Source organism: Pangasianodon hypophthalmus, chromosome 14 (genome assembly GCF_027358585.1).
Source record: "Pangasianodon hypophthalmus isolate fPanHyp1 chromosome 14, fPanHyp1.pri, whole genome shotgun sequence".
Classification (NCBI taxonomy): Eukaryota; Metazoa; Chordata; class Actinopteri; order Siluriformes; family Pangasiidae; genus Pangasianodon; species Pangasianodon hypophthalmus.
This window is the reverse complement of record NC_069723.1, coordinates 16,557,170-16,584,694: the sequence shown is the minus strand read 5'-3', so window position 1 is coordinate 16,584,694 and position 27,525 is coordinate 16,557,170. Positions and strand designations below refer to the sequence as shown.

The 27,525-nt window shown below is 38.1% G+C and overlaps 2 protein-coding genes across 4 annotated transcripts; one reads left to right on the top strand and one right to left on the bottom strand.

Annotated features, from left to right (window-relative positions):
- Positions 1–99: 99 nt before the first annotated feature.
- On the bottom strand, positions 100–15,924 carry foxn1 (forkhead box N1). Of its 2 annotated transcripts, XM_026934639.3 has the most exons (10): positions 15,643–15,924; positions 12,943–13,020; positions 8,903–9,031; positions 7,945–8,280; positions 6,724–6,831; positions 6,054–6,181; positions 4,654–4,750; positions 3,226–3,433; positions 1,713–2,150; positions 100–983 (listed from the first exon to the last, which is right to left on the bottom strand). In XM_026934639.3, the coding sequence occupies exons 3-10, from the start codon at positions 9,008–9,010 to the stop codon at positions 697–699; spliced, it is 1,710 nt and encodes a 569-aa protein (XP_026790440.2). In that variant the 5' UTR covers positions 9,011–9,031; positions 12,943–13,020; positions 15,643–15,924; the 3' UTR covers positions 100–696. The 2 variants fall into 2 exon arrangements, with proteins under 2 accessions (XP_026790440.2, XP_034166818.2); XM_034310927.2 differs by lacking the exon at positions 15,643–15,924 and having other exon boundaries at positions 12,943–15,634.
- A 5,927-nt stretch (positions 15,925–21,851) lies between these two features.
- On the top strand, positions 21,852–26,552 carry slc46a1 (solute carrier family 46 member 1). 2 transcript variants are annotated; one of them, XM_026934603.3, is made up of 6 exons: positions 21,853–22,329; positions 23,333–23,724; positions 23,886–24,346; positions 25,642–25,725; positions 25,831–25,987; positions 26,196–26,552. In XM_026934603.3, exons 1-6 carry the CDS (start codon positions 22,036–22,038, stop codon positions 26,248–26,250), a joined length of 1,443 nt encoding a protein of 480 aa, XP_026790404.3. In that variant the 5' UTR covers positions 21,853–22,035; the 3' UTR covers positions 26,251–26,552. The 2 variants fall into 2 exon arrangements, with proteins under 2 accessions (XP_026790406.3, XP_026790404.3); XM_026934605.3 differs by lacking the exon at positions 26,196–26,552 and having other exon boundaries at positions 21,852–22,329; positions 25,831–25,991.
- The last annotated feature ends 973 nt before the right edge of the window (positions 26,553–27,525 follow it).

Below are 27,525 nucleotides of genomic sequence, written 5' to 3'. Positions count from 1 at the left end.
AGACTGACTTTCAATTTACATTTCACCCTGGTTAATAGCATTTGCACAATAGACAATAATTTCCTATTAAAAACACTGAACCATTTCCTGATGAGGTATCCCAAAGGCATCTATTCTCATAAAATATATGAGACCCCACAGATCATTCTGCTGTTGTTGACACACACACTGTTGGTACATGCTGTGCCCCTGCAAGTGATTTGGCAGCATTGCCCTATTAGTGGAGCTCTTTACTGCCACCCAGTGCAATAAACTGGTACTGGAATTAACTCCAAATCCAGAAGATAAGATGTTACCTGAATTAAAATCAAGACTTCAGTAAAATCAGCACTATGTCTTGAGGGATACCAATCTGGTACCAATTGTGGATTGACAAAGGTTGGGCAGAAATTTCTGCTTTCAGAACTAATATGGTGCAAAATGTTTTGCAGTAATGCATAATGCATTTTGATAACCAGTGCTAAGTTCATGCAAGAACAGTGACACCCTGAAAAAGCTTTATTTCACACAGCATTTAGATAATGCATTGCCATATTCTAAATGGTATTCTAAATGGTTATACTCTAAACATTGAAAAAAAAATCATAAAACTAAAGTCAAGATTTTCAGTCCAACAGTCTATCAGCATACAACTTCACTGATACTGACTGATATGAAGTTTAGTGTATATCAAGCTTTTTTAATGAAAACAGAGCTTCAAAGAAGGGCAATCGGAGTGTTTGTCGTGGTGGAATGGAGACCTGACATGCAGTCTGTGCCGGAGAAGTCGCTTGAACACAGTCCAGTGATGTAGAGATCAGAAACACTCGTCTGCAGTGCTGCTTCTGATCCAGCTGTGTTCACCTCCCCATTACCTGAGCCACAGCCCTTCCCACAATCCCCGACATGATCAGGGCTGAGCTGGTCAGATGTGGTGGACACATCCATAAGCGGCAGTGGGTCTGAAGCCAAACTGTCATTCCTGAGCTCCTCCCAGAGACAACCTGCAGAGAGTGATATGACCTGTCAGACTGTATATTAACAAACTAAATAGAGCTAAGATCATTAACTTTGACCTTCCACTTGGATTTTTTTTTTCTCCAAATTTATAATTCACCACCTTCTAGGTGTTTCTCCCCTATTGCCTGACAACTAACTAGTATTATTCTTCAGATAGTTAAGGGTTCATAGCTTCCTTTGAAGGCTTTATTATAGGAAAGCACTCATTTGTAGGGTTCTACATTGAATCTTTACCTGTACCCCAGAACCTTTAAAAGCTCTAGATTTAATCAAGAGTGTATGTTCCTAGTGCATATGGCATCACTGAGATTTGAACTTACAAGTCCTGATGGTAGGGAGAACACTGTAACACTTTCATTGTATCATCCACTGGGGACACTCAAACAGTCAAGATCCTGTCAGATGACTGTCATCAACCAGCTTATCAAATAATGTTAAACAATACGTGGACAGTAAACAACTAAACAATAAACAACAGTATATGGTTGACATTTAATAGATAATCTATACAAACTCTATAGACTCATCCTTACTGCACCATTATGCTGCCTTAATAATCTTTTTGTGTTATCATTAGTATTACCATTATCAATTATTTTCATATCATAATATATCGCCATACCCTTATAAAAACATTTAAATGAAAATATTTTATCAACAAGGCCAAAAATGGCTTGTAGAAGTTTTGTCTGTTTGTCTGTCTGACTTCCTACCATGGAGTTGCAGGTCCGTTAGGCTTGGATTGAGCATGTCTATGTCGTTACTCAGCTCCCCCTCCATGAGGAGCTCCTGCATGCCTCCTAAAGCGCTGTGGCTGGTCTGTAGAGCAGTGCTGTAGCTCGGCGGTGTATGTGCAGGTAAGGGTGAGTCCAGGCTGCCAGTCCTAGGTGGCAACTCTGTGCTGGGCTGCTGGGGGATGGAGGGGTAGAATGAGAAGGCTGGGGCACTAGAGGACAGGTATGGGAGCTGCTGGGAGACTGTTTGTGATGGTAAGCTGTAATAACTGTAGTATGGTCTTCTTTGGTGAGTAGTGGGAGTGTATGGGGGAGGCAGGCTGACTCTGGGGAACTGAGAGTGTGTGTGGTTGTTGAGTTGGGCAGAGAGGGACCTGGGCTTCTCTGGTCTATCACCCAGAAGATGATCCAGTAACTCTGCAAGAATGAGACACTAAATTGTTTGGAATATGCACAAAAGATATTTAACTTTATTCCTCACTAATTACAATCAAATAAATATCACTTGTGTGAAAGTGCATATAATTAAATTCATGTTTAGGTAACATGATAACATGAGTTTAGTTAACATGAGTTGACATGAGTTTAGTTAAAATAACATGATAAGTGACATTTAATTTGCAGGACCATACGAAAAAAATTACATGTATATAAATACACTGGATTCAATATGAAATGATTGTATAAATGACAGTAACATGGTTGAAAACTTCCATGGCTTATATGACAAAAAATTTAATACAGCCCAAAGGATATACACTCGCTGTGTGTTAATAGGCACACCTGTAACCTTGCTCATTCATGCAATTATTCAATCAGCCAATCATGGCAGCAGTGCAATGCATAAAAGCATGCAGTTACATGCCAAGAGCTTCAGTTAATGTTTACATCAGAATGGAGAAAAATGTGATCTCAGTGACTTTGACTATGGCTTGTTTGTTGGCTAGTTTGAGTATTTTAGAAACTGTTGATCTCCTTGGATTTTCACACACAACAGTCTATGGAGTTTACAAAGAATGGTGTGAAAAACAAAAAAAAAAAAACATTCAGTGAGGAGCGATGAAACAGGTTAGGGTTAAGGTCAGAGGAGATAATGTCCAGACTGGTTCAAGCTGATAGGAATGCTACAATAACTTATAGAAACACTATTTACAACGATGGAGAGCAGAAAAGCATCTCAGAACGCACAACACATTGAACCTTGAGGTGGATGGGCTGCACCAGCAGAAGACCACATCAGGTTCCACCCATATCAGCTAAGAACAGGAATCTGATGCAACATTGAGTACATATTCACCAAAACTGGACATCAACTGGTCTTTTTCCAGTCTTCAACTGTCCAATTACGGTGCATATGTGCCCACTGTGGCTGAAAACAGCTATGTTTTTCTACAAGTCAGATATATTCTCTTTCAAAACAAAAGTAAAAAACTAACCCTGCTATTAATAATAAGCCTCGTTGTGTACCTTTCATCAGCGATGCCATGCTCACCTGGTCTGGCCATGCTCCTTCGCACTGTCGCAGGATCCTTCCTCCTCCACTTCTGCAGCTCTTCTTGCATCTTCTCCACTTTGGCTGGGTTGAGAGCCCACAGGCAACCCTTCCGTGATGAGTTCCCCTTCTTGTTCTCAACTTTCTCAAAGCACTTGTTCAAGGAGAGGTTGTGACGGATGGAGTTCTTCCAGCCATCAGGTGCTGTCTGATCAAGCAGAAATGAAATCTGAGACTGAGAAGAATATTGCCTCTCCACATGCAGGACATGCTATCATGTAAAGGTACAAAGTCTTTAAATGGCTCAAGTCTTTGAAAAGTGGTATCTGGTTGCAAACTTTGGAAACATGTCTAATTCTGAGTAAATGGCAGATCTGGAGCAGATAAGAAACTTCAAGGTTACTCAAGGTTTGACATATTGGTGCATAAGTAATTGTTTGTCATTTTCATCAGGTTTCCACAAACAATATACCCTTTTATTTATAATGATTCAAACTGCAATGGTTTTAGGCCAAAATTAATTTGACGACCAAAATCAGTCCTGGGATAATACATAAGGAATTTAACCTTTGCATCAATTTAACTTATGCCTGGAGACTATTCGTGATTGATGCTTGGCATGCTCTTAGCATGCTTGCTCTTATGAAAAGTACTAAATGGTGCCATCATTAACCACATCAACCATTCAATTTATAAGTAAAGATGCACAAAACATGCATCTAATATAATACTGTGCCATAAATAAGACTACTTAATGAAGTTTAAGCATTGACATCACAGGAAAAAAATGTGCCTTACACATGGAAGAGTAATATTATTATGTCATTCACTCACCAAAGTTAAAATGAATATAAACATATTCTTTCACTTCTACAAATCCGCACATTGTCTTGAACAGTATTTCATCATTCTGCCTCAACCTTGAGATAACATGCGCAGCGTGTATTAGCCTCAGCTCCTCTTTACAGTACAGTAATGTAAAGTCAGTGGAGCTGCTCAGGAGCTGAACTTATGTTTACCTGCATGGCAACCAACACAGCACCATGCTAATCTCTTCCTTAGTTAAGCCTGTCTGAGGCCAAAGCAAGTCAGCAGGTGTACGCATAGAAGTCAAGCTATAACGGGCATAGCCCAAGGCAGCTCCAGCACAGAGCTCCATTTGTGCTTGTGATTCTCTATCATTGATCATGACTGGGACTTTGCCAGGATAATGTCCCCAGGAGCAGTGGAAAGGCGTGCCATGCAGTACTACCTAGTATATCATTTTCATAAAGAAATATCCCTTTTTTTCCATGAAGATTAATACAAATGTATGTCAGTTCCCTACCAAAACGTGAAGAATTAAATATAAGTAGGAGATCCTTCTGTCTCATGATCATGAGACAGAGCAGCATTGCAGGAGTTAAGAAATAAGGCCTGTGAGAGTACCTTGAAGTAGGGGAAGTGCTCTGTCATGAAACTGTAGATCTCACTCACAGGCAGGCTGCCAGTCCTGCTATTCCTCAGAGCCATGAAAATGAGAATGCTGAAAAAATTTGAGGAAAAGAAAAACATTTAGATTACTAATTAATCAATTAGTATATTTAAAGTTCTTTTGTGTGTTTAGATAACATGGGGGAATTGAGATTTTATGAGCCACAAAAACATACATCAGGAGTCTAATTCAGTCTAATAACTCCATTACTGCCAGGCTGAACATGCTCGGCATGCAGTGCTCAGACTGTTACATAAACCATACATGTCCTGAACTCCATGCATCCAGTAAGGCTTTATAATAGAGTTTATAGTAACATTTTACATTAACATTCCCTTAACTGACATGAGCGTATTATTTAACATGAATAAATCATGTAACAGAATTAATAACACCATAAGTAACATTAACAAAGTAACTAACACATGTATTAATAAATAATAATAAGCCAATTAAACTAAATATTCAACTAAAAATCTACAATAAATCAATACCTTAATTAACAAATTAACAAGGACAGAGGCTGAAGCAAGTCTCAATATTTAGACCTAGACACCAAAGTTCAGTAAGTAATTAACATTTAGTAAAATTTTGTAACGTATTTGTATTCATGGATCGGATAAACATTGGCCCTCAATGTAAAGTATTACCAAGTTAATAATAAATAATCTTCTGAATTTAACTAAATTTGTTGACAGACAGAATTTTCTGGACATGCTATAAAAAAATAAATGTTTATCATTTATAATGTGTTTGATATTCAAAAGTGATATTCAAAATTAAATCTAGCACTACGATTTTGAATGAAAAAAATCATATGACTGCTACATTTGTAATAATATGACTGCTATGTCTGTAAGTTGATAGCTGGCTAATTTAAAGAAACAGTTTGTAATTTTTAGAGCCCTCCGTCACATGGAATTGCAATGAAAATATTGACAAGCTTTCCTCTGTGTTGAAATGTTTGATTCCCAATACTGGATTTTATGCCTCTTTGACTCCACAATACTGCATATAGCTGCAGTGGTAAACAAGCTAAAATACTTTATTATAATGCAAAAACTTGATTTATATGTGCTTGTATGTACAAATACTTACAAAAAAAATTAATTTGTAAAAGTGTGTAAAGCAATTCATTTCAGAAATTCTAGGCTTGAAAAAATAAAAAATACTTTTATTGTAGTTTTAAACTACATTTATTGTATCTTCAACTGTCTGCACTATATGAAAATATTAAGTTCAGATGTCATAAACTGAGTACATAGTTCATCACACACCTGCATGCCTCAGGGAGTGATTTGTTGAGGGCAGGTGTGGTGCTTCAGCACAGTATGAAGGAGGCTTGTGTGCTTACCTATAGGAGTAGATGGGTTTGGGGTATTGCGGCTGGACTGAACCATCTCGACTGGTTTGTGGAGAGAGGCTTTGGTAAGAATAGCGTGAGCTGACTTCTAGTCCTCCCGATGAATATTCACCTGGAAACTAGAGAAAACGCATTAAATTGAATGCCATGCACTAAATGCCATACGGTGAGAGTTTTATAAATTGTGTCCTGAACAAGTATAATAAAGGATGCCTTCAGAGCTTGTAATATATTTTAATTTCTGCAAATATTTTTGAATCATGGCTGAATCACAAAACTGTTTGCCCAGCTTTTCTACAAAACTGCACGTTTGTTTCCTAAGATACTGTACACATGTTGAGCTGTCTTGTACTTTTTTTTGTATTCTGTCATTAATAATATGTAGGAGATCATCCTGCCAATGTTTTGATTGCAAGTATGAAACACTTCCAAACTATCCCTCTGTTATCATACGAGGCATTTCTTGTTGACACATGTTAAGAGTTCAGGTGTGGGACTGATATTGACTTTTCAGGGTAAATAAGAATACACTGGGAAAACAGAAGTAGGACCTGGATAAATGTCTTCATTGTCCTCCATAGTGCATAAAAAATATCACCACCTATCACTGCACATAAATGCATGTACTGTGCATATGGGGACACACAGACACTCAGTTTACCTGTTGGTGCAGGGGACTGAGGGTGCTGTATGCACTGTGGGTAGATGAGGAATAACTAGGTGGATCCTCAGGCCTGTTCTGCATCCGATCAGTGCTCTCTTCAGCTCCCTGCCCCCAAAACAGATCATTTGGCACATATACAGAGTAGTTCATTAATGTTAATATTGCCCTATAGTGGAGTTATCTGCAATCACATCTGCCTGTCTAACATTCCTATACTCAAATAAGTCTAGCCCCTGGCAATGCAACTGCACTTAAGATTAGATTTCCCAAAGATCTGTCAGGCTCGTCTTCTATCTACATATGCCTCCTTAAAGACTGCTACATTACACTAATTCTTTAAACCTGACCCTTGACTGGTGGATTTCTTTTGGGGTGCTATTACAAGGTGTGCTGTGGTGACCTAAATCAGAATGACTGTAGGTTTCTAAAATGCAAAATATCACAACCTATCTTGTTATTCTGATGTCACAACACAAAACAGGATTAAAAACATTTTTCCATTTCCGGATGTTGGCTACAAGCTAGTAGTTCATGACATTAGCATAAGGTTAATAAGGTTATAAGCTTAAAGAACCACTTTGAGATCTGCGACATCAGAGCTTTTGACATTTCAGCTAGTATAACAGTACTGTAATCTACATTTATTCAATTTCAAAGTGGATTTTTGATCTGTGGATTTTTTTTTTAAATCTGTTTTTAATCTCTTATTAAGCAATCCTTATCAGTAGCTCACTAATAAATTGTATGTCAATACATTTTTCCTGAATGTATTCTAAAATCTAAAAAGTTTCACTTCTGATACTTCAAATCTGCTCTCTTCTGTCAACATGTAAGTAGACGACTGTTTTGCAGGTAAAACCTTATAAAAACTGTATTCATCTGTGAGTTTGAAGATAGATTTCTACACTAAAAATAACGCCACAGGAGAATAAAGTATTCTTCAGTTTATGTAACTCATTTTTGACGAAAATGCCACGTGTAGTATGTTGAACCATATAATACTGAAGTGACAGACTGACTTGACATCATTGACTTGACAAACCCCAACGCCATCTCCCAGGAATAATAAAATATTTTGCTACATATTCATTTTATATCAGTGAAAATAAACTATTTTGCCAGAAACAAGTCCTGCCTCCATTTACTATCTAAACTGAATATGTAAAATCATATTTATCTTCAAAGATCAACAAAAACTCACTCTATTTAACCTCTTACCATAAACAGAGAGGACTGTACAGTGGTGCTGAGTGAAGTCCAACCATTCTGCTCTTGTAGGTCTGCAATGTCAGTGTTAGCCGGAGTGAGGGATTCTGGTAGTTTACTCTCCCTGAGGCAGCAGTACAGCGAAGATCCTGTGATTTCTCCATCACTGTACTGCCTCCCGTAAGGGTGAAAGCGCTTGTCTTTGCTTGATTCGGACTCCAGGTCCACACAGCTCCCATCCACACTGTGCCTTCTGAAGCGCTCAGCAGCTCCACTCTTCAGCCTGTAGAGGACACTGTCTCTCTGAGAGCTGGTGACAGAGCCCTCTGTGCTGCTGGGTTTCAGACACTAGACATGGCCCAGCAAAATAACAGAACATATCACTGATGTGATAAAATGTAAGGCTGTAATCCTTAATCTTAATCATCAGCAAGCGCATCAGTATACCTCTCAGATCATGCAGAACTTAATAAGTTTAATTTAAAACTTTAAAAATTTAAAAAACATTTAAAAAAAGACTTCTATTTTTTCTGGTTTTATTTTTTACTTTCAAATTAGAAATATATTTTTCCACTTTCAGATTAGTCAAAAATAAAAGTTACTTTGAATCACTGAGAGGGCATCACCTGCTGTTCTAGTTTTACTCTAAAAGAAGGCATAAAAATGCAAAGATATGTATAGCCCCTTTATCTGATAACGATTACATTAAAGCATTTGATGTGATATACGAGCTGTCACATGTTAATATAAATTAAATAAACCTGACAAGGTTAAATTCAGGCACTGTGCCTCCAGGGCACCTTGTCCTTAGATGGTGCCTTGTTTTGAGGTTCCTGGCCTCTTCAAGCTACAGAGGCATAAAGCATGTGCATACTCATGCATGCAGCTGCCTGGCAGCAGTCACCTCTTAGCAGACACAGAGCATCTCAAACCATATCAGTTTTTTTACTAGGTTAAGAGAAAGTCAGACCTGTGACAGTGGCATTTGCAGATTGGATGATTCCAGCAGTGCAGCCTGAATGCTTTTGGGTGAACTGCTGCTGCCTGCAGGTGAGAATGATCCTGGATTTGTAGACATCTGTCCCCAATGAGAGCAACCCTAAGAAGAATTAATAAGCCTGGTAATATTTATTATTGCATTAGGGCAGACCAGTTAAGAATTCACAAAATGTAGTTGTTTAATGTATGCATTAGAATGTTATAACTAATAGAATGCAAAAGTTACACATAATATCCAAAATGGTTGAGTAAAAATACTTTTAAACTGATATATCATTGATTTGTTTTCCTATTAATAGCCAGAAATACACTATTTGGGAAATTTAGCTTGGTTAAAATTGTCTTGTTGGTTAACATAAATGTCTTTGTTTGTCAAATTTTCATAATCAAATTCAAATCTTTGCAGTCAGCTGTGATGATGCAGTCAACTGTATGGAAAAAAATATTGAACTCTGTAAATTGGTGCTTCTGTGCCATTATATTTCCCCGGACGTCTTTGTTCCTCACTGCAATATTAACCCCCTCATTCTGAGCTGAGCCTTTCTGATTTCCAGTCAATAAAAAATTTCTTCAGATCTGCAAGTAAACTCGCAATGCTCACCTAAATGAGCTGATTCAAAGAGCCGATTCGTTTGCGAATGATTTTTAACCTCATCAGGAAAAACACCAAAGATGACTGTGTGCGGTTGTTAAAATGGTTATGACTATTATTTTTAGTCTGTTAGCCTTTCTCCCCATTTCTGAAAGAACTATAACGGCAGGAATTTATATCTAGATAAGCATAGTTTAACAGCTAACCTTTAAGTAGATTAACATTTAGCTAAACTGACAAATTACATTAGCAGCCAGCAGCCAGTTTCAATCCTACTCCCACCCACTCCCATAAACACTCTGGACCAATCCAGCTCGGTCCCACAGAAAAACTTACTCCAGCAAGTATTATTTTTGTTTTATACCTGCCCACAATATTTTGTAATGAACTTAGCTCATTGTATTTCACAAACTATAAATGAACTGACAATGACTAATGCTAAGGCTAACCAGGATAAAGCAACCTACTATGTCCAGTATGGTCCCATATCATTAGCATGACCTGTCTTTGTCCATCAAGCTCCATATCTGACTGCCTGTTCATGAAGACAGTTTAAGCTGTTAAACTAAAAAAAAAAAAAAAAAAAAAAAAAAAAAAAGTTTAACTAAAGTTAAGCTTTAGTTGTGCTGATACTCTACATACAGAAACCCAACAGTGTCCTTACTAATCTTATAACAGATTTGCGGCACTAAAATAATTAATTTGTTTATACTGAAAAATGTCCAATAACTCGAACGCCAGTGTACTGTGAGAAAGGGTTAAATCAATTTTGTACACATAGTATGCATATAGTCTCTGAAATACTGTTGAATTAGCTTGCATCATCTAGTGTTAGTAACATTACCACTGAAGACTGTAGTGGAGTTAAGTGTGCTATAACAGTTCAGTCTCTACCTTTAGTCTGTTACCATCTGTGTAAATAAAGTTCAAGCACACATTGCTTCACTCAAAGTACTAAAACTAGGTTAGGTAATGCCCTGTATTTTGCACAATTGGTGTTATTTCATCATAGGTCTCGTGTTCATATAAAACATAGTATGAAACAAACTATCAGCATCCATCATGAAATAAATTTTAAAAAATAAAGAAATTAATCTTGAAAATGTCTTTTGCCTTCACAGTGTATTGAACAGCATATTGTGGTTGATGGGAAAAGTTTTAATACTAATAACACGTTATTGATTGGCACAAAGAAGATGGTGATTTGATTTTTTTTTTTTTTTTTGGTGGTTTGTAAATTAGTTGTATAAGCGGTTATAAACAATTATGTGGGATGATTCTGCTTCTTTTTCTCTATTTTTACTATCTAGTACGCTATGACATTTAAGTATATTAATATCAGACGATTTTCACTTTTGCTCAAATAACTTTCTTGTGGATTATTTTAGTATTTTCTCTAAGTTTTTCTGATGGAGGCATTCTGAATGTTAAAGTTTGGTGCATTTTACAATCCAGTCTCTTTAAAAAAATGGTCATATACAACTTATTTGCACTTATCAGCACTTTATATACATGAATATAAACATCCTGTCACAAATACACAATGTGCTGCAAATAAGTTGGACGTGAACTTTTTTCTTTCTATGAGACTGGTTTGATATACACTATTTGGCCAAAAGTATGTGGACACCTGACGATCACATCCATATGTCATCCAGATTTAGTGCTCTTTTGCTGTTATAATAAGCTCCACTCTTCTGGGAAGGCATTCCACTAGAATTTGGAGCGTGGCTGTGGGGATTTGTGTTCATTCAGCCACAAGAGCATTAGTGAGGTCAGGCACTGATGTTGGGTGAAGAGGCCTGGGGTGCAGTCAGCGTTCCAGTTCATCCCAAAAGTGCTCAGTGGGGCTGAAGTCAGGGCTCTGTGCAGATCACTCAAGTTGTTCTACTCCATCCTTGGAAAATCACGTCTGCATGGATCTCTATTTGTGCACAGGGGGATTGTCATGCTGGAACAGGTTTGGGCCTCTTAACATCTTACTGCTATAGCATACAAAGACATTCTACACAACTGTGCGCTTCCAACTTTGTGGCAACAGTTTGAGGAAGAACCACATATGGGTGTGATGGTCAGGTGTCCACATATTTTTGGCCATACAGTATAAGTGACCCACCATTTGAGTCATGGCTAGTGAAGATGCAGAAACACAGTATATTGTATATGATTTGCACGTCCACGTTCAATGCAGCAGCCTCACCCACTGGTCCTTTAAACATTAAGCAATTTAACTTAATAATCCTTCTACTTTTAAAAAAAATGAATAATGCAGTAATAGAATATGCTTTAATATGCACTAAAAGAGATTAAACAAATAAAAGTGCACCAACAGCTTAAAAAATGCATTATAAAATGAGTTGTGTAATTATGCTGCAATTCTTGTATTACAGTGTATTGCGTTGGACTAAAGGGAAAGCTGGCTATTTCACTTACTTCCAGGGACCTACAATTGGAGGACTTTATACTTTTGTTTGATAATACCACACCACATAAAACATCACTTCTGTCCTGACTGTCAGATAACTTATTATTATTACAGAAAGTGTCATTTCTGTTTCAAGCCAATGCTGAGAAAAGCATAAGTGTGTGTTTTATCAAGCTGGTTATAAATTTGACTTCAGGCTGAAGTCTTACTGTTTAGTCTTAGCTTACTAAAGACAGGTAAATGCAAGTTGCAAGTGTATGATGATATTTCATAAACTTGTAATTGAAGAAAGGTTGAAGAACACACCCACAGTCCACCAGTTTAGAACTACTGTTCCAACCCATACACAACCAAACTCTTGCCACAAAAGAAAAGTTTTACATATTCACTTCTGTTGGGTAACATTTTATCAATATGAAGTCAGCTGCTAAATATTAGTTTGACCAGAGGTTCTCATACCTTCTCAAACGTTCTCAAATCCTCCAAACATAACCCAAGTATTCAAATGTTAGGCTCATTATTTATATGTGTACAATAATGTAATAATATTTTTGGCTATTTATTAAAAGCATAGAGTTTTTTGTTCTTGGGTTTTCACCAGCAGAACACCTCATTGTTGACAGTGACAATGACATTGTGACATTGTTTAATTAAATCAATTTAATTCCAGTGAACAAACAGGCTAACTATAAAAACGCAATAATTATAATAACTTTAATAATGTTAAAAAAATAAAATAAAAATCACGGACCCCCTGCTTCACGCCTCTTATATTTTGCTGTAATTTTATTGTCTCAGATCTGGACATGTCTAGAATTAGCTCTGTCAACTGGTCTGCCCACATTCATTATACATCAAGTGTAACTTCTTAACAGTCACTGAAATTCTTTCTCAAGTATATGTGTAAGCATTTTCAGTAGGCCTAACAGTGAAACTGTCTGCCTGCAATTTTGCAATGAGGGAATATATATTTCTTATTTTAGACGTCTGATACCTGATCACAGAGCAAGTAAGACACGTGTCCACAGGTGAGTTACTGGAAACGCTGTCTCCGTTCACTTACAGTAACAGCCTGAGAGGGGAAAGAGACTCATTAAAATCACCAACAAACCATGAAGCATTTGTCACAGAAAGGCAAATTTATCTGCAGAATGGAGATGAAGTGAAAGAGAGATGGGTGAGTTGGACTTCATGCGGAACACAGTGACAGTGTAACTGAGACTTGTAGAGGAAGTTGAGATGTCTTTATGCTTTATGTCTTTACCTTTGTGACTTGATTGAAAGCAGTTCGGTGTGCAAAGAGGAAAAGGCTGAGCAGACAGAATAGCTCACGTCCTGCTTGAGTTCAATGATATCTGATCCACTGTCTATTGGGATCACTTGCTTTAAATTTATATTCCTTGCATGTAAGACTTGTTGAGTTTGAGTTTAATCTTTTACTAAACTATAGTGTATGAATAGTTTCATTTTTAACTCATTTGAAACATATCATTAATGTGTTGAATCATTTTGAACACATTCAATGCTCAGCTTGCCAAGTGCAGGGGGTTGCAGATCCTGTCATGTATCAGTGCAGTTGGACTTGGACCACAGTGCAAAGTAAATCTAAAAAGTATTTACCTCACTGATCTCTTGCTTATTTCATGCATGTCAATGCAACATCCTGTAGAATTTGTTTCCCTATCCAGTTTTGATTGACATTTCAAATGGACTGTGTTTCTCCCTTTACCATGTCATTCATCATGTCAATAGTGTTTTTTTTTTTTTTCATTTGCCCTCTCTGCACTTTGGTTGTTAGGGTTGCTTTTTAAATTTTTTCCTCTGATGTGCAATTTAGTGAGAGCAAATGTCAACAGCATCAAAGAAAGTGCCACATTGCTCTTCCTGCAGACCTGACTGTTCTGTGGTTTGTCTGTCACTATATACTAGCCAAATTACTCTTTTTGTGCTGTATGAACATTATATTTGACGTGTCATGAAAGGAGTACTTCACAGAAATATGCTTTGCTGGTCAAAGTGTTATTCTGGGAATGATATTCTGCTATTCCAGCAAACTCTTTGACACTGAATTGTAGTATGCTAAATATCATATACATTGTTTACTCTAGCATGCCTTATTGCATAATAAACGCATTTGTACTTTTATAAGCATTTGTATACATTTTCAGCATAGAGCAATATCACACAGCCATGTGGTCCTGCTTTAACATCAGTAATCAACTCTTAACCATTAAACATCTGTCACAAATCATCTGTCACAAATTCATTATTTGGCGTCATTTGGCTTTAAAGGTGTAATTTTGTCAACAGTAAAAAAAAAATAATAATAATAAATAATAAATAAATAATCTTAGAGAAGAGGGAGCTAAATTGCATAATCTAACAGGTTAGTGTCGACTGATTTAGGGTTTTATAGGGCAAAGAAAAAGAGGCCCTGGTTATTGCTGTTGTGCTGGCATGACCTACATGTGAGGAAAAAGTTTAGCTCTCTCCCTGATATTAGGTCCTGAGATTTCCAAATGATTTCTTTTTATGGTTATGGTCCATCACCTACAAAAAGATGCCAAACCTGCTATTTTCATTGTCAAACAAAGACTTAAAGTTTTAACCACTTCGATGCCTTACAGAAATGTCACCACACTAAGGCCGCAGGCGTCAAAGCACATCATAGTGTTTGTTTTTTGCAACTAACAGAAATAATACAATAAAATAGTTTGAAAAGTACTTTAGATTAATGTCTGATAACCCCTTAATTTTATATTGATATGCTGTAATAATTTGCTTATAAATCTTTAAGACTGTGTTCTGTGTACTGTGTTCAGTATAATGTTTAAAATCTAACCTTATTTTGCACAACTTTGAAGACATTTATGTGGACAATTATTTGAGTATGTGTTGTATTCAATTTATGGTGGCTTGATGATTTGTCACGTTACTGGAATGCACCAGTCTTTCTTCTACACATGCATCTACTTGTACACACACCTGTGACAAGTGCTCTTCAAAAATTACCAAAAGAACTATTATGTTAAAAAAAAAAAAAACGTATGGTATGCTATTGGGAAACCTCAATTACTTAAACCTCAAATAATATTCAAAATTTATGAATACGTAATGCTTTGCGTTTGCTGCTTATTTAAAATTTGTATATTGTATATTACAATGCAAGAATTAATAGAAAGGGACATGAAGGTAGCACATTCCAGAATTAATGTAAAGTATGAATAGATTGTTCTTAAAGTCACATTTTGGGGAATTCCAGTGCCTCACTAACAAAGTCCCAATGTCAAATCAATAAATGCATGTTAGAAATCCTGGCTACATCAGTGTAACACCAGCTGCAGCTACCAGTGGGTTTGCCCTTTCTGTGGCCTTTTGCATGACACCAAGTTGCCTCCTTTTGACTTAACGTTTAAGAAAAGCAGATAGAGATGACTGCAAAAAAAGATTCTATAAAATATTCTACCTGACAAAAAAAGTTTACATAACCATAAATGCATTCTGCAGGGATTGTTACTTCTTCATATGTCTCATTAGGGAAGTTAATACTGTAAAAAAATAACAGCAGCGGATAGACTGACCTAGCATAATTTGTTGTGAAATAGGCTATAAATATGACATTGCATCATTGAATTATCATGAGTAGATTGTACCAAGCATTTCAAAATCCACTGTCATTGCTGATATGGCTTACCTTATATCTAGTGAATGCCCTCGTCAGAGCTTGTTCCATTCAGACTTTCGCACACTTCATCCCATAATAAGCGTATCATTCAGAAGCACACCCACAAACATAAACGCCCCCTTAAAGCTGCTTAGGAAGGGCTCTTGACCTGTCCGTCTTTCCTACTTGTTCTTTTACTCTCTACTCTAACTCACTGTGCTAAATGATGAAGTTTCAGCTGAAACAGTGTTAACAGATATCTCTCCCTCTGGCTCAGAGCCAACCTACAGGAGCCACACAGCCATGGGAGAGAGAGACCTGCTGCAACAGGTTTCCCATCACACACATACACATACAAACACACATGTTGCTTTGGAAGGTAGGACTCATTCTTTCTCTGGATTTTTAAATATGACATCGGTTACAGATATAATCACAATCCCATTACTATACCTATCAGGCCCTTTGCCCAAATACAGCCTCTTGCTGTAATTATAGTCACCTTGCTCAAACGTTGTGTTGTAGCTGTTCTCTCCTGCCCCGTTTTTCTTTCTCCACACCTTTGTCTGCTACAACTGCAGATTTCTCTGCTTTCTCCACAGTGCATTTCGGTACAAGGACTTCACCCAGGTGGAGACAAGTCTGAAAGGCATGACTGGTGTCATGATTGGTGCCAACAATGATACAATGGATACTGTGTATGAAAAGCAAGCAGTTTGAAGTCATGACTGCCAAATTACATACAGTCCCTGAAAAGTTCAATATAAACATTTGTCTTTGAATGGATTTTAAAGACTCGTATCTTACACTGATGCATTAGCTGTCGCTGAGAGTATGACTGTAAAGTAAACAGCTAAAAATATAGAGCAGATGAACACAGATAAGAAATTTCAACAAAAGCCTTGAGCTGATTCTGTGATCCTCATCCAGTGACCATTTAAAACGTTGCTCCATGCTGCCACTGATCATTCCTTCGGAAGAGTGTTGAGGGGAGTCAACTTGAAATAACATATCCTCAGAATGCTGAAGGGATACAGATTGTGGCAAATAGTTTTTGGCACATGATGTGGCATGATAGAGCCTGAGTACACAGCTGCCAGTCTTTACGTGCTCTCCGATGAAGCTGGTGAACTCGGGCAAGACTCACAGATCTCTCATTCTCAATAACCGCACCGCAACACATTGAACATTCCTGTTGTACACATAAACTGACAATTTTACAACAGGGTGGTTTAATGGCAGTAAATGAACATAGAGTTCTTTCCTACAATGTTTGAACCTCTGCCATTTGGTAAAGTGTTTTGACAGAAACAAATGGCTTGGTGTTTCTCTGACTGAATAAAAGTCAGGAGTGCAGAAAAGGAATACAAACATCAGCTCAAATTAGGAAAACCTCTGCAGTCAGGTTCAAAGATGATTTATGGTTGCATGACTCATAAAATCATCCTTGCGGCAGCTGGATTTATGAACTTGGTGATTCACTTTCGGCTCAAGGTGAAAGCAATAAAATTATGTATCTTCCAAAAGAAGTCCCAACAGCTGCTAGGGTGTGCGGCAAAACTCCTGCATGAATGAATGAAGTCATTCCCACAAGAGCGTCCATGCCAAAGGCAACCAAATTGGTTAATCTGATACTATTTAGCATTCAACAGGAAATAAAAACAAATATTATCAGCAATTTTGCATACATGCTTTACTTTTTAAAGACAAGCTGAGCCAATTATTCCATTCGTTAATGATCAACAATGTTGGCATGAAAGAAATCATATAATCAACACTTTGCAAATAGCTATTATTGAAACTGTTTTACATTTTACATTTTTTTACCTGTATGTACTTAGATTATGCGGGTACTTGAAAAAATGATAATGCATCATATATACATATACACTCTTTTTTTTTTTAATCTGACTTGATATATAACAGCTGACCAGAAGTGCAGATGAGTCAGGGTCACATGGGTCATCCTGAGCTTATCATCAGCTTCTTAAACCTAAATATTTAGCAAACATGTATTGCAAAGTTCTTTGTTAAAAATGTTACACAAATGAAACTATACAAAGAATTGATTTGAGCTGGCATTTCTGCGTTACAGCTCCAGGGTTCCTGGGTTAATCCTGAACTCGGGTTGCTCTCTGTGTCAAGGTTCTGTGCCTGTTCTTTCTGTGTCTGTGTGGGTTTCCTCTGGGTTCTCCAGTTTCCTTCCACCTCCCAAAAAACATGCCAGTAGGGGGATTGGCTATACCCTTAGTTGTGAATGTGGGTGGGCATGGTGCCCCGTGATGGACTGGCCTCAAACCTAGTGTTCCTGGGATAGAGACTCTGGAGTCACAGTGACATTGGATAAAGTGGTTACTGAAGATTAATTGAATTGAATTTGCAGTAGTATACAGTAAATACAGCCCTTGGGTCCCTGGAGGACTAGTGGTTAGGCCTCGGCGCTCTCACTGCCAGTGAGATTTCCGGCCAGGGAACCACAAGACAGGTTGCACAAGAAAGTGCACTCCCAGTGCCGGTCCAAGCCCAGATAAAATTGGGAAGGGTTGCATCAGGCGTGAAAACTGTGCCAAATCAAATATGCGGACCAATGATCCGCCGTGGCGACCCCTAACGGGAGCAGCCGAAAGAAGAAGAACAACAACAGTAATTACAGCCCTTCAATCAAGCAAAATTAAACTGGATGCTGCTAGGTTTCAATTCAATTACATTTATTTATAGTGCTTTTAACAATGGACAATGTCACAAAGCATCTTTACAGAAATCCAGATAGAGATTTAAGTTTGTCCCTAATGAGCAAGACAGAGGTGATGATGGCAAACAAAAAAACTCCCTGAGATGACATGAGGAAGAAACCTTGGGAGGAACCAGACTCAAAAGCGAACCCCTTTACATTACTCATTCACAGAAGTATACTACAGAGTCACACAGTGCTACATGTGTTGAAAAGATCTTGAGTATGAGCATCGGGGTCATTTTTTTATTTCATTAGAGTTTTAAATTCAAGTCTATAATATCAAAGTGAAGTTCATTGATTGGGACTTGTTTTTAAAACTGTTTTTTGCAAGTGCAGGCTTTAGGCTATCCAGGTAAGAACACGGTAACATCTACAGCAGCAGTGAATGACTCTCCAGTGAAGGAGTCGCCACACAGAAGTAGAGCATCAGGCTGGATCAGGCAGGTCCTGGGGCAGGCATCACATCAGGCAGCAGGAGTAACATGTGCAGCTTGGTTTTAAGAGCAGATCATTATTTGTGCATTTGAGTTTGGGATAACTCAGCCTTTACTTATCATACAGTCTAACATTCTGTATTTTTCAAAATGTAAATGTTAGTAAAGTTTTATTAAAGTTTTACTTTTAGTATAGTTATGTGTAAATGTTTTCAAACGCTAAATTGTACAAAAAAAATCCCCACCAGATTTCAAGTTTTGATAATGCTGATTTTCTTCATATACTCATGTGCAAATGTTGAAATGCCAATCATTCATAAATTACCAAGCGCATTCATGGCACAGATTATTTACACTTACTGATGCCCACAAAACTCAATAAAAGGAATTAAATTAGTGTAACAATTCAAATTATTATTATATTATTTTAATGACTTTGATACAATCTTAATTTAACTGGCTAAGATTTCACTGATTGAAACAGAATCCATAAAAAAGTCCTGATCCCGCAGTGGAGTGATCTGCATATCACTTGAGACCTCGTTACAGTAAGAACACCATTAAGCATTAAATACAGCAGCAGAGTTTGTTCTTCTGTACTTTTAAATTGGTTTAGTGAAAATAGAGCACGGTGTGTGAAGCAGCTTTATCAGTGAGGCACTCTGGGACATCACATTAGTGATCTCACTTCTGCTGTACTTTATCATGATGACACCTTTTCTGTTTACTTAACTCAAAGGCAGCATACTATTGCTACACGTGAGGAATGACTTTGACCTCTCGGTCTTTAGCTAGTCATTATCTCTTTACTATGGTTGGCTTCATGTGCAACAGTAGCTATTCCCAGGTCCAAAAAGCTACAAAGTACACAAAGTAGAAGCTAGAAGTAGAAGCTAGAAACAGTAATCAGCGGCAATAATTATTAGTGCTTTAATCCCAGTGTATGTTGCATTGCAGTGTACGACTGTGTCAGGCCCAGCAGCGTTGCTGAGGTATTCAGTAATGCCTTGAATTATTGCTGAAAGGAAAACGAGTCACAATCTTTTTACAATTTTTTACAATCACAGAGGTATTATCTTTGTGATATTTTCCAAGGCTGTAGATAGTGGAGGACTTGAGAAGAAAACAAACACACATAAAACCATTTCTTTCTAACCTTTGTTCTAGCAATAGACCAGCCACTAATGTCACACTATCAATAAAAGTTAAGCACGGTCATATAGGGACCAGTGGCCACCAATTTTATGTCTCTGCTATTGCAATTCCTGGCCACCTGATGGGACAGTGGAATGTAATTTTGCTTGCTCTCTTCCTCTAGCCACAAAAGTTGTTAGATTTTTAGACCCAATACAACCCACTCACCTGTAACTCACACACCTGCACAGATTTCACATGCTGAAGATTATCCACAAGGAGGTGCTATTACCATGTAAGTATCCTTTGTGTGGCTTGTAAAACAAAACCCACATGTGAACCATCAGATGTAACAGCGATCATTTACATCAGTCACAGTGTGTGTACTCAGATATGTGTCAACTCAATAATGCAGCCTTTAAGGTCCAGAAGAAGCCTACTTATAATAAATTAGAAATTCAACACAAAATGTAAAATGTTTACAAATACATTTTCAAACCACAGAGCACTTGCAAGCACAAATCATTTCAATTTTCTACAATGTAGTGCATCAGTACAGTCACAGAGAAAGTATTTAGACATTTATAGTCATCTTTGTGAGAGTGAAAGCTGACATCTGATCATCTGATTTCTCCTTCTTTGTGTTTTGCAGAGCAGTAGTGCAGTGGGTAGCTTTGCGGCCTCACAGCTCCTAAGTCCCAGATTCAATCCTGATCTCAGGTTACTGTCTGTGTGATATTTTTGGGCATGTCCTCCCCATGTCTGTGTGGGTTTCCTCTGGGTTCTCTGGTTTCCTCCTACCTCCAAAAATCTTGATGGATTGGCTATGCTAAATTGCCCATTGCCCACATATGTGTGCATGGTACCCGGCAATGGACTCATCCAGGGTGTATTCCTGCCTCAGCCCAGTGTTTCAGGGATAGGCTTCGGATCCACTGAGACCATGACCAGGATAAAGAATGTGAGTCTTTATGTTTGGCAGGATAGGTAGATCCAAATATGTCATTGACACTCTCTTGACCCTTCCCAAATGCTGAAACTATATATATATATATATATATAATTAAATTAGCTCCGTGTCAGGCCCAGCTGTGTCAGGCCCAGTAAATTAGCTCCGCCTAATTGCTCAGATTTGCCCCCTTTTTCCCCTCAAAATGCAACCCAGGATATATATATATATATATATATATATATATATGCATCCTGGGTTGCATTTTGAGGGGAAAAAGGGGCAAATCTGAGCAATTAGGCGGAGCTAATTTACGGACCAGAAAATTTAAACTGAAGTCTGAAATGAAGTAGTAAGCTCTAAGTAAGATTGCAATATTGTGACTAGGTTGTGACTACAAGCTTAAATTGTTTTTCTAGTGTTATATGTAGGTGTGTTTTGTTTTATATTTGATTTGTCATTTTTGTTTTTATTTATTTATTGTTTTGAAAATTCATTTGAAATTAAAATCGGTATGTGTATAGTATTATCCAAAATACACAGACTGGTAAACTAAAATTATTGTTGTTAATTATTTTTTTTTTAATTGTAGAACATATAATTACATGCATGAACAGGGAGTTCACATTCTTATCTCAAATATGATACAATAACAAGAGCAAAGTAAAACAAACCCATAGATAAACACCAACAGAAGGAAAGTACGACATTAAAGTTATATCACAAATCTGGTGTTTTTATTATTGTATATACTGTAAGTGTGAGGGATGAAATTAGAGAGTTGAATTCAAGAAGAAATACTGGAAGACACAATGGAGATCTTGACCCATTTTGTTTATGAATGAAACATTTTGTGTATAATATAATAAAGCTGGCAACATATTCAAGAGATAAGTGATCAGGGTTTTCATAATAAAAAAAACATCTTTGAAAACAGCTGTTAAAGTAGTTTTTTCCCCCTTTCCTGTGCTGAGGAGTTACGCAACATGCGATTATCACGTGACCTGACAAAGTACAACTGACAACACAGAGCTTATAACAGCTGGAGTGTGCAGCTACAGAGAGAAACTTTAACTTTAAAAGGAGTTAAGAATGGCTGGATTAAAATTAGTATGACGCTTTACTAAACGGACATTTGTAGGTAAAGTGTTGAATGGTTGCGGTGTGTAATCATGGAGGAAGAGTCGGACACGAGAGAAATCCTGTCGGCAGACCCGCGGAGGCCGCTGGACGAGCAGGACGCGGCGGGAAGACGCTGTGGCTGTTCCGGGGCTCCGCCGTTCGCATGTCCGCTTTCAGTGACTGTCGAGCCCGTGCTCTTCCTCTCCACGTTCTCTCTGGCACTGCAGATGCCTCTTTACACGCAGTACCTCTGGGAACGCATTAGCGAGGATGTGGGCTATAACGGTACAAGAGGAGGAGGAGGATGTGGTAATTCATCTGCTGAGCACGACCCGCTCCAGAAGGTAGCTTTATGAACAAACACATGCGCATAAGTTACGCAGACTGACGCGCAAAATGCACATAGACTAACGAGGACTGTGTCGTCATTATAATTATTTGTGCGAGAGTTGAGGATGTAAAATAGTCAATGCATTTCAAAAGTGACCTTTCTCTCAGTATAAGTGCACTATACAGCGTGTGAAAGCGATTTTTCTGCACTCTGTGTAGTGTCCTATACGACCATTAGGGAGGAATTTGAGCTTGCGTCATCATCATCATCATCATCATTATTATTATTAATATTATTATTAGGGTGGCTCTGTGGGGTCAGTGCAAACTTTTTTGTGAGGGTAATATGGCAATCCAGTCTTATTAAAATATCAATAACAGACCCTTTCAAGATCATAGGGACCAAATAGAGTATCTTTTATGGATCTCTCAGGTGCTTGCTTGTAAATATCTTTGGTCATGTGACCAGTTACAGACAATAATGTACAAACTCAGATCACATGTAAGTTACAGCTGTAACCAGTTGAATTAAATGGATTAATATTGAACCATTTAATGAACATTGCTTTTAAATAATATGGCATTTACGTACACCTCAGTATTGTAAACAAAGCAGAGTATTAGATCAAATCAAGAACAAAATGGATGCAGGTTATGGATAGCAGTGTATGATTAACGGAAGAAAAAGGCATTTAAATTTGTCTGTTTAAAAAGGCATGTTAATGCAGTCACACGCCACAGCAACCTGCAAAGTTTTATGCCAGGGTCACTGGGTTGACTCAAGGGAAAGGGAAGGTGTCCAGAATCCTCATGATAATGAATGAACTGTATCTTGCCTACGCATGCCCCTGACTCACAGTTTGAACATTTAAAGTATTTTTCTTTTAAACTGTTGGCTGCAGAATAAGCAGAGATCTGTAGAATCCCCCTGACTGTCCAATTAAACCAATCTTCAGCAATCCTGAAAATGGAAACAAGGAAACAAACACTGTAATTAATGCTTTTTTTTCTATCCAGGAGGTGGAAGCTCTAACTGCACACTGGAACTTGTACATCAATCTGGGAGGTTTTCTTGTGGGCCTCTTCATTGTGATCCTGATCGGCTCGTGGAGTGACCGAGCTGGACGGCGTCTTGTCTTGATTCTTCCCAGTTTAGGCCTGGCTGTCCAGGCTACTGTCTACCTGACTGTCATGTACCTGAAACTGCCTGTGGCCTGGTTCCTATTGGGACGAATCTGCAGTGGCCTGTCTGGGGATTTCAATGCCATTCTGGCTGGCTGCTTCGCTTATATGGCCGACATCAGTGACAAGAGTTCTCGCACGTTTCGTGTGGCGATACTGGAGGCATGTCTGGGGGTCGCTGGCATGTTTGCAAGCATAATTGGGGGCAAATGGCGACATGCACAAGGGTAATGTCTGTTTTGTTCAGTGTAGTTTTTCAAATGACCCGTTGTTCTGTGCCTTAAACTACAAAGTAATTTTAACCAAAATCCTCATAGATTGTTTATATATATATATATATATATATATATATATATATATATATATATATATTTGTCCTTGATTTTAGGTATATCAACCCTTTCTGGCTTGTGCTGGCCACAAACCTGGCCACGGCCCTGTATGCTTATCTCTTTGTACCCGAGTCAGTGACTCCTGACCCTGGGGCAAGGCTCTTCTCCACCCAGCACCTCAGAGCTGTCTATAATTTGTATACATCTGGAGGACAGAGAGGATACAGGACCAGACTCTGGTTCTACACCCTCTGCTTCTTCCTGGTGGTCACCGTGCATTTCGGCTCACGGGAGCTGTACGTGCTCTATGAGCTGAGCACACCTCTGTGCTGGGACTCTGAGCTGATTGGGTATGGCTCGGCTGCTCAGCACATGGCCTACCTCACCAGCCTGCTAGGCCTGAGGGTCTTACAGCACTGCCTCGATGACTCCTGTGTGGCCATCCTTGGCTTGGTGTCCAACATAGCTGGCTTGGTGGTGTTTTCAGTTGCAAATACAACAGGTCTCATGTTCACAGGTAACAATTCCTCAAACTAGAGATTTTATATTATATGTATTTCTATTTATGTATTTAAGTTTGGTTTGTGGAAAGTGTAAATCAAAGGCCTTATATGTTTTGTTAAAATTTGTTTAAGGAGTGATGTATTTAGATAAAGCCAAAGTAGTTCATGAATTCATAATTTTTTTTTTATCAGCCCATTTTGCATGAACTTTCTTCACAGTTCTACGTTATTAAGCAGTGTGGTTAAGCATGCTCCTGTGACATCCAATCAGATCTCTTTAAGAAGCAAGTGTGTGCAGTGGAGTACAGTGAGATTTTCTTAATGGAATATGATAGAAGTTAATTTATATTATATTTCTTGTACAAAAAAATACTTTCACTAGATTTTATGTGAACATTTTAGTGGTTATAAGAGTAGCGACTGGGATAAAAGTTCACATGGCAACAGTCCATACCAGCAATATTAATGGCTGGTTAAATAATTAATTGTGCCAGTGTTTTTGTTTTTCAGCTGATAGCAATTAATAAACCACTTGTGGGTGAAAATCAGTGTTGATAAATGCGCTCCCTGCATAATGCATCAGTTTTGAGCGAGACTGCATGCACAGCCCTAGTCACCCCATTCATTTCATTTCATACATTTAGTCTTCTTTTGATTAATAATTCAGAATTTAATATCCAGTGCAATTTAATATCCAGTTTGTTCCTTGTCACTGGTGGACAGACATTTATATCATTCATTCATTCACAGCTTTCTGTCTATTTTTTGCCGTTTTTCTTCTGTAGACTTGTCAAGTCAGCACACTTCAGGTGTATACATGAGGTTATATTATACAACGTCTATGGTCATTGGTCACAGTCAATAAGGAGGAATAGTGGTGCGTAAGGAATCAAGATCATGATTTAAATTTCGGTTGTTTGAATGTGACTCCATGAAACATTTCAAAATAATAGGGAACAAATTCTGTTAGAGCCATATTCATAATATAAATTTTTAAAATGAATAAAACAAAAATGGTGAGTTATCTTAGACTCACCTTGAACTTGATATTTCTAAGGCTACAACTAATTTAGCAATGTTCCACAAGGCAGTAAGCTATTACTCATGTTTTGTAAAGCCTATTAAAGGCTAAACCTCAAGGAAATAATTCTGCTACTTTTAATAACTGTGCCACTGGTTGATGGCTGGTCAGATGCGCTCTAATCAACATGCAAGGAGTTGGATGACCAGGCTTTTCAGATTCAGACTTCATACATATCTACTCCACACTGCTATCAGCATGAACTGTGTGAATCTGTATGTTTTACAGGATATGGCCTGTGTTTTCTCCTTATGGCCTCCACCCCAGTCCTGAGATCCAAACTGTCCAAACTAGTGGACCCCTCAGAGCAAGGTAGAGCTTAAATCTGAACCAATGCAAAGTGTGATACCAAAGAAAGAACTATTAGAATTAAAAAGTGTCCTTGTTCTTGGAGTGATGATGTGTAATTGCTTTCAGGTGCTCTCTTCGCCTCGGTGGCTTGTGTAGAGGGTCTGTGCTCACTGGTGGCCAGCGGAGTCTTTAACTCGATCTACCCCGCCACCTTACACGTGATGAAGGGCTTTCCTTTCCTCTTTGGAGCCATACTCCTTCTCTTTCCTGCTGGAATAATTGGGTAAGATCACAAGGCAGGTCAGACGCCACTTGGTGCAGAACCAAGCAGTTCATTTCCTCTCAGTGATCTGTGTCAGGTAATAGATTTGTTATGGTCTGGTACTCTCTAATAAAAGGGTCAAAAAAGATGCCTGAATCACTGTTTGGTGAAATAATTGCACCATTTCATGCCAGTTCAGCTGAATATTTGTGTCATTTTATCTTCTCAGGGCCCTGTGGTACAGAGAGAAGAGGATGAACAATGGAGAAACTGCAGTGAACTGATGCTGGCTGTGCAAAATCTTTGACATTGAAAAGGAGGCCAAAAGACAACCATCTCAGTCCCAGACTCTGTTTTCTGTAAACCTGAAGCATTGAGATTACACAACCAGTGGTTGTAGACACATCTGTTTACTGTTGACTATATTTTGATCTTGTTTTTTCAGTAGAAATCCCATGAAGTGTGATATGAAAGGATAATAGGTATTTTAACCGTATTAACAGTTAAAAAATTAAGTGTAACTTTTGATATTTGGTACTTTTTGAGCAGCTGCATGTCTAATAAAAGGCTACAGGATTTCGATAAATTGCACAAGTCTTTTTTGGATTGTGGACAAGTCCAGCATTATGGATGTGAAATTTGCAATCATTGGCTAACAAAACATTGTCTAACAAAATGTCTCACAGCAGAGACAATTTGCACATGTTGTCATTTAACCTCGAGGACAAAGGATAAATCTTAAAAAGTCATGTACTGATTTACATGTTTCATATACATACAATATATGGCCAAAATTCTGTGGACACCTGACCATCTCACCCATATAAGGGCCTCCCTGAAACTGTTGCCACAAACTAAGGAGTCCAAACCTGTTCCAGCATGACAAAGCCCATGTACACAAAGTGAAATAGCAGGGGGAGGAACTCCATATTAATGCCAGTGGTTTTGGAACGGGGTGTTCAATACTCAGGTGTCCACGTACTTTTACTCATATAGTGTAACTATAAACAGATTAAACTACAGTGCTAAATTTAAAAAATGTTAGCAAGTTGCTGTATAAGAAGAACAAATGACATTGGTATGTGGTGTTATAGTAATATATTCAACTACAGGGTGGTAGCAGTAACTCTGCTTTGCGTCAGGCCTCATCACACCACCCCATCATGGATTATTTTCATATAACAGCACAATATTCCACATGATATCGAGTCATTGGCTCATGAGCAGCATAACAGAGCTGTAGCAGTCTGGGATTATCGAGTTACATGTGGACTGAGTGCATGGCCTGTACAAGTCCCTTAAGAAGACTCAGATGACGGCTGCAGTCTCAGGACAGGACACAGGTCTCCTCGAACTCACAAACACAGAGGTCAGCTCTCGCTGGGGTTGTTCTTAAGGCAACAACATGGATCATGATCATGTGCCATGTTGACTTAATGTCCTATTTAATCAGTACAGAAGTTCAGAGAGGGAGGGACAGGCTCAATATGCAAGTGGTACAAAAGGAAACACTATGATGATAATGTGGAAATGAAAGTGTATTTGCTTCCTGTTGGGTA

Bases quoted from the DNA above. Each gene is read 5' to 3' on its own strand.
- slc46a1 (XM_026934603.3), top strand. From the start codon at position 22,036: ATGGAGGAAGAGTCGGACACGAGAGAAATCCTGTCGGCAGACCCGCGG. The intron at 23,725-23,885 runs GTAATGTCTGTT...CCTTGATTTTAG, and splicing joins AAATGGCGACATGCACAAGG to GTATATCAACCCTTTCTGGC. The intron at 24,347-25,641 runs GTAACAATTCCT...TATGTTTTACAG, and splicing joins AACAGGTCTCATGTTCACAG to GATATGGCCTGTGTTTTCTC.
- foxn1 (XM_026934639.3), bottom strand. From the start codon at position 9,010: ATGTCTACAAATCCAGGATCATTCTCACCTGCAGGCAGCAGCAGTTCA. The intron at 6,832-7,944 runs GTAAGAGGTTAA...TTTTGGGGGCAG, and splicing joins TACAGTCCTCTCTGTTTATG to GGAGCTGAAGAGAGCACTGA. The intron at 4,751-6,053 runs GTAAGCACACAA...AAATTTTTTCAG, and splicing joins AAACCCATCTACTCCTATAG to CATTCTCATTTTCATGGCTC.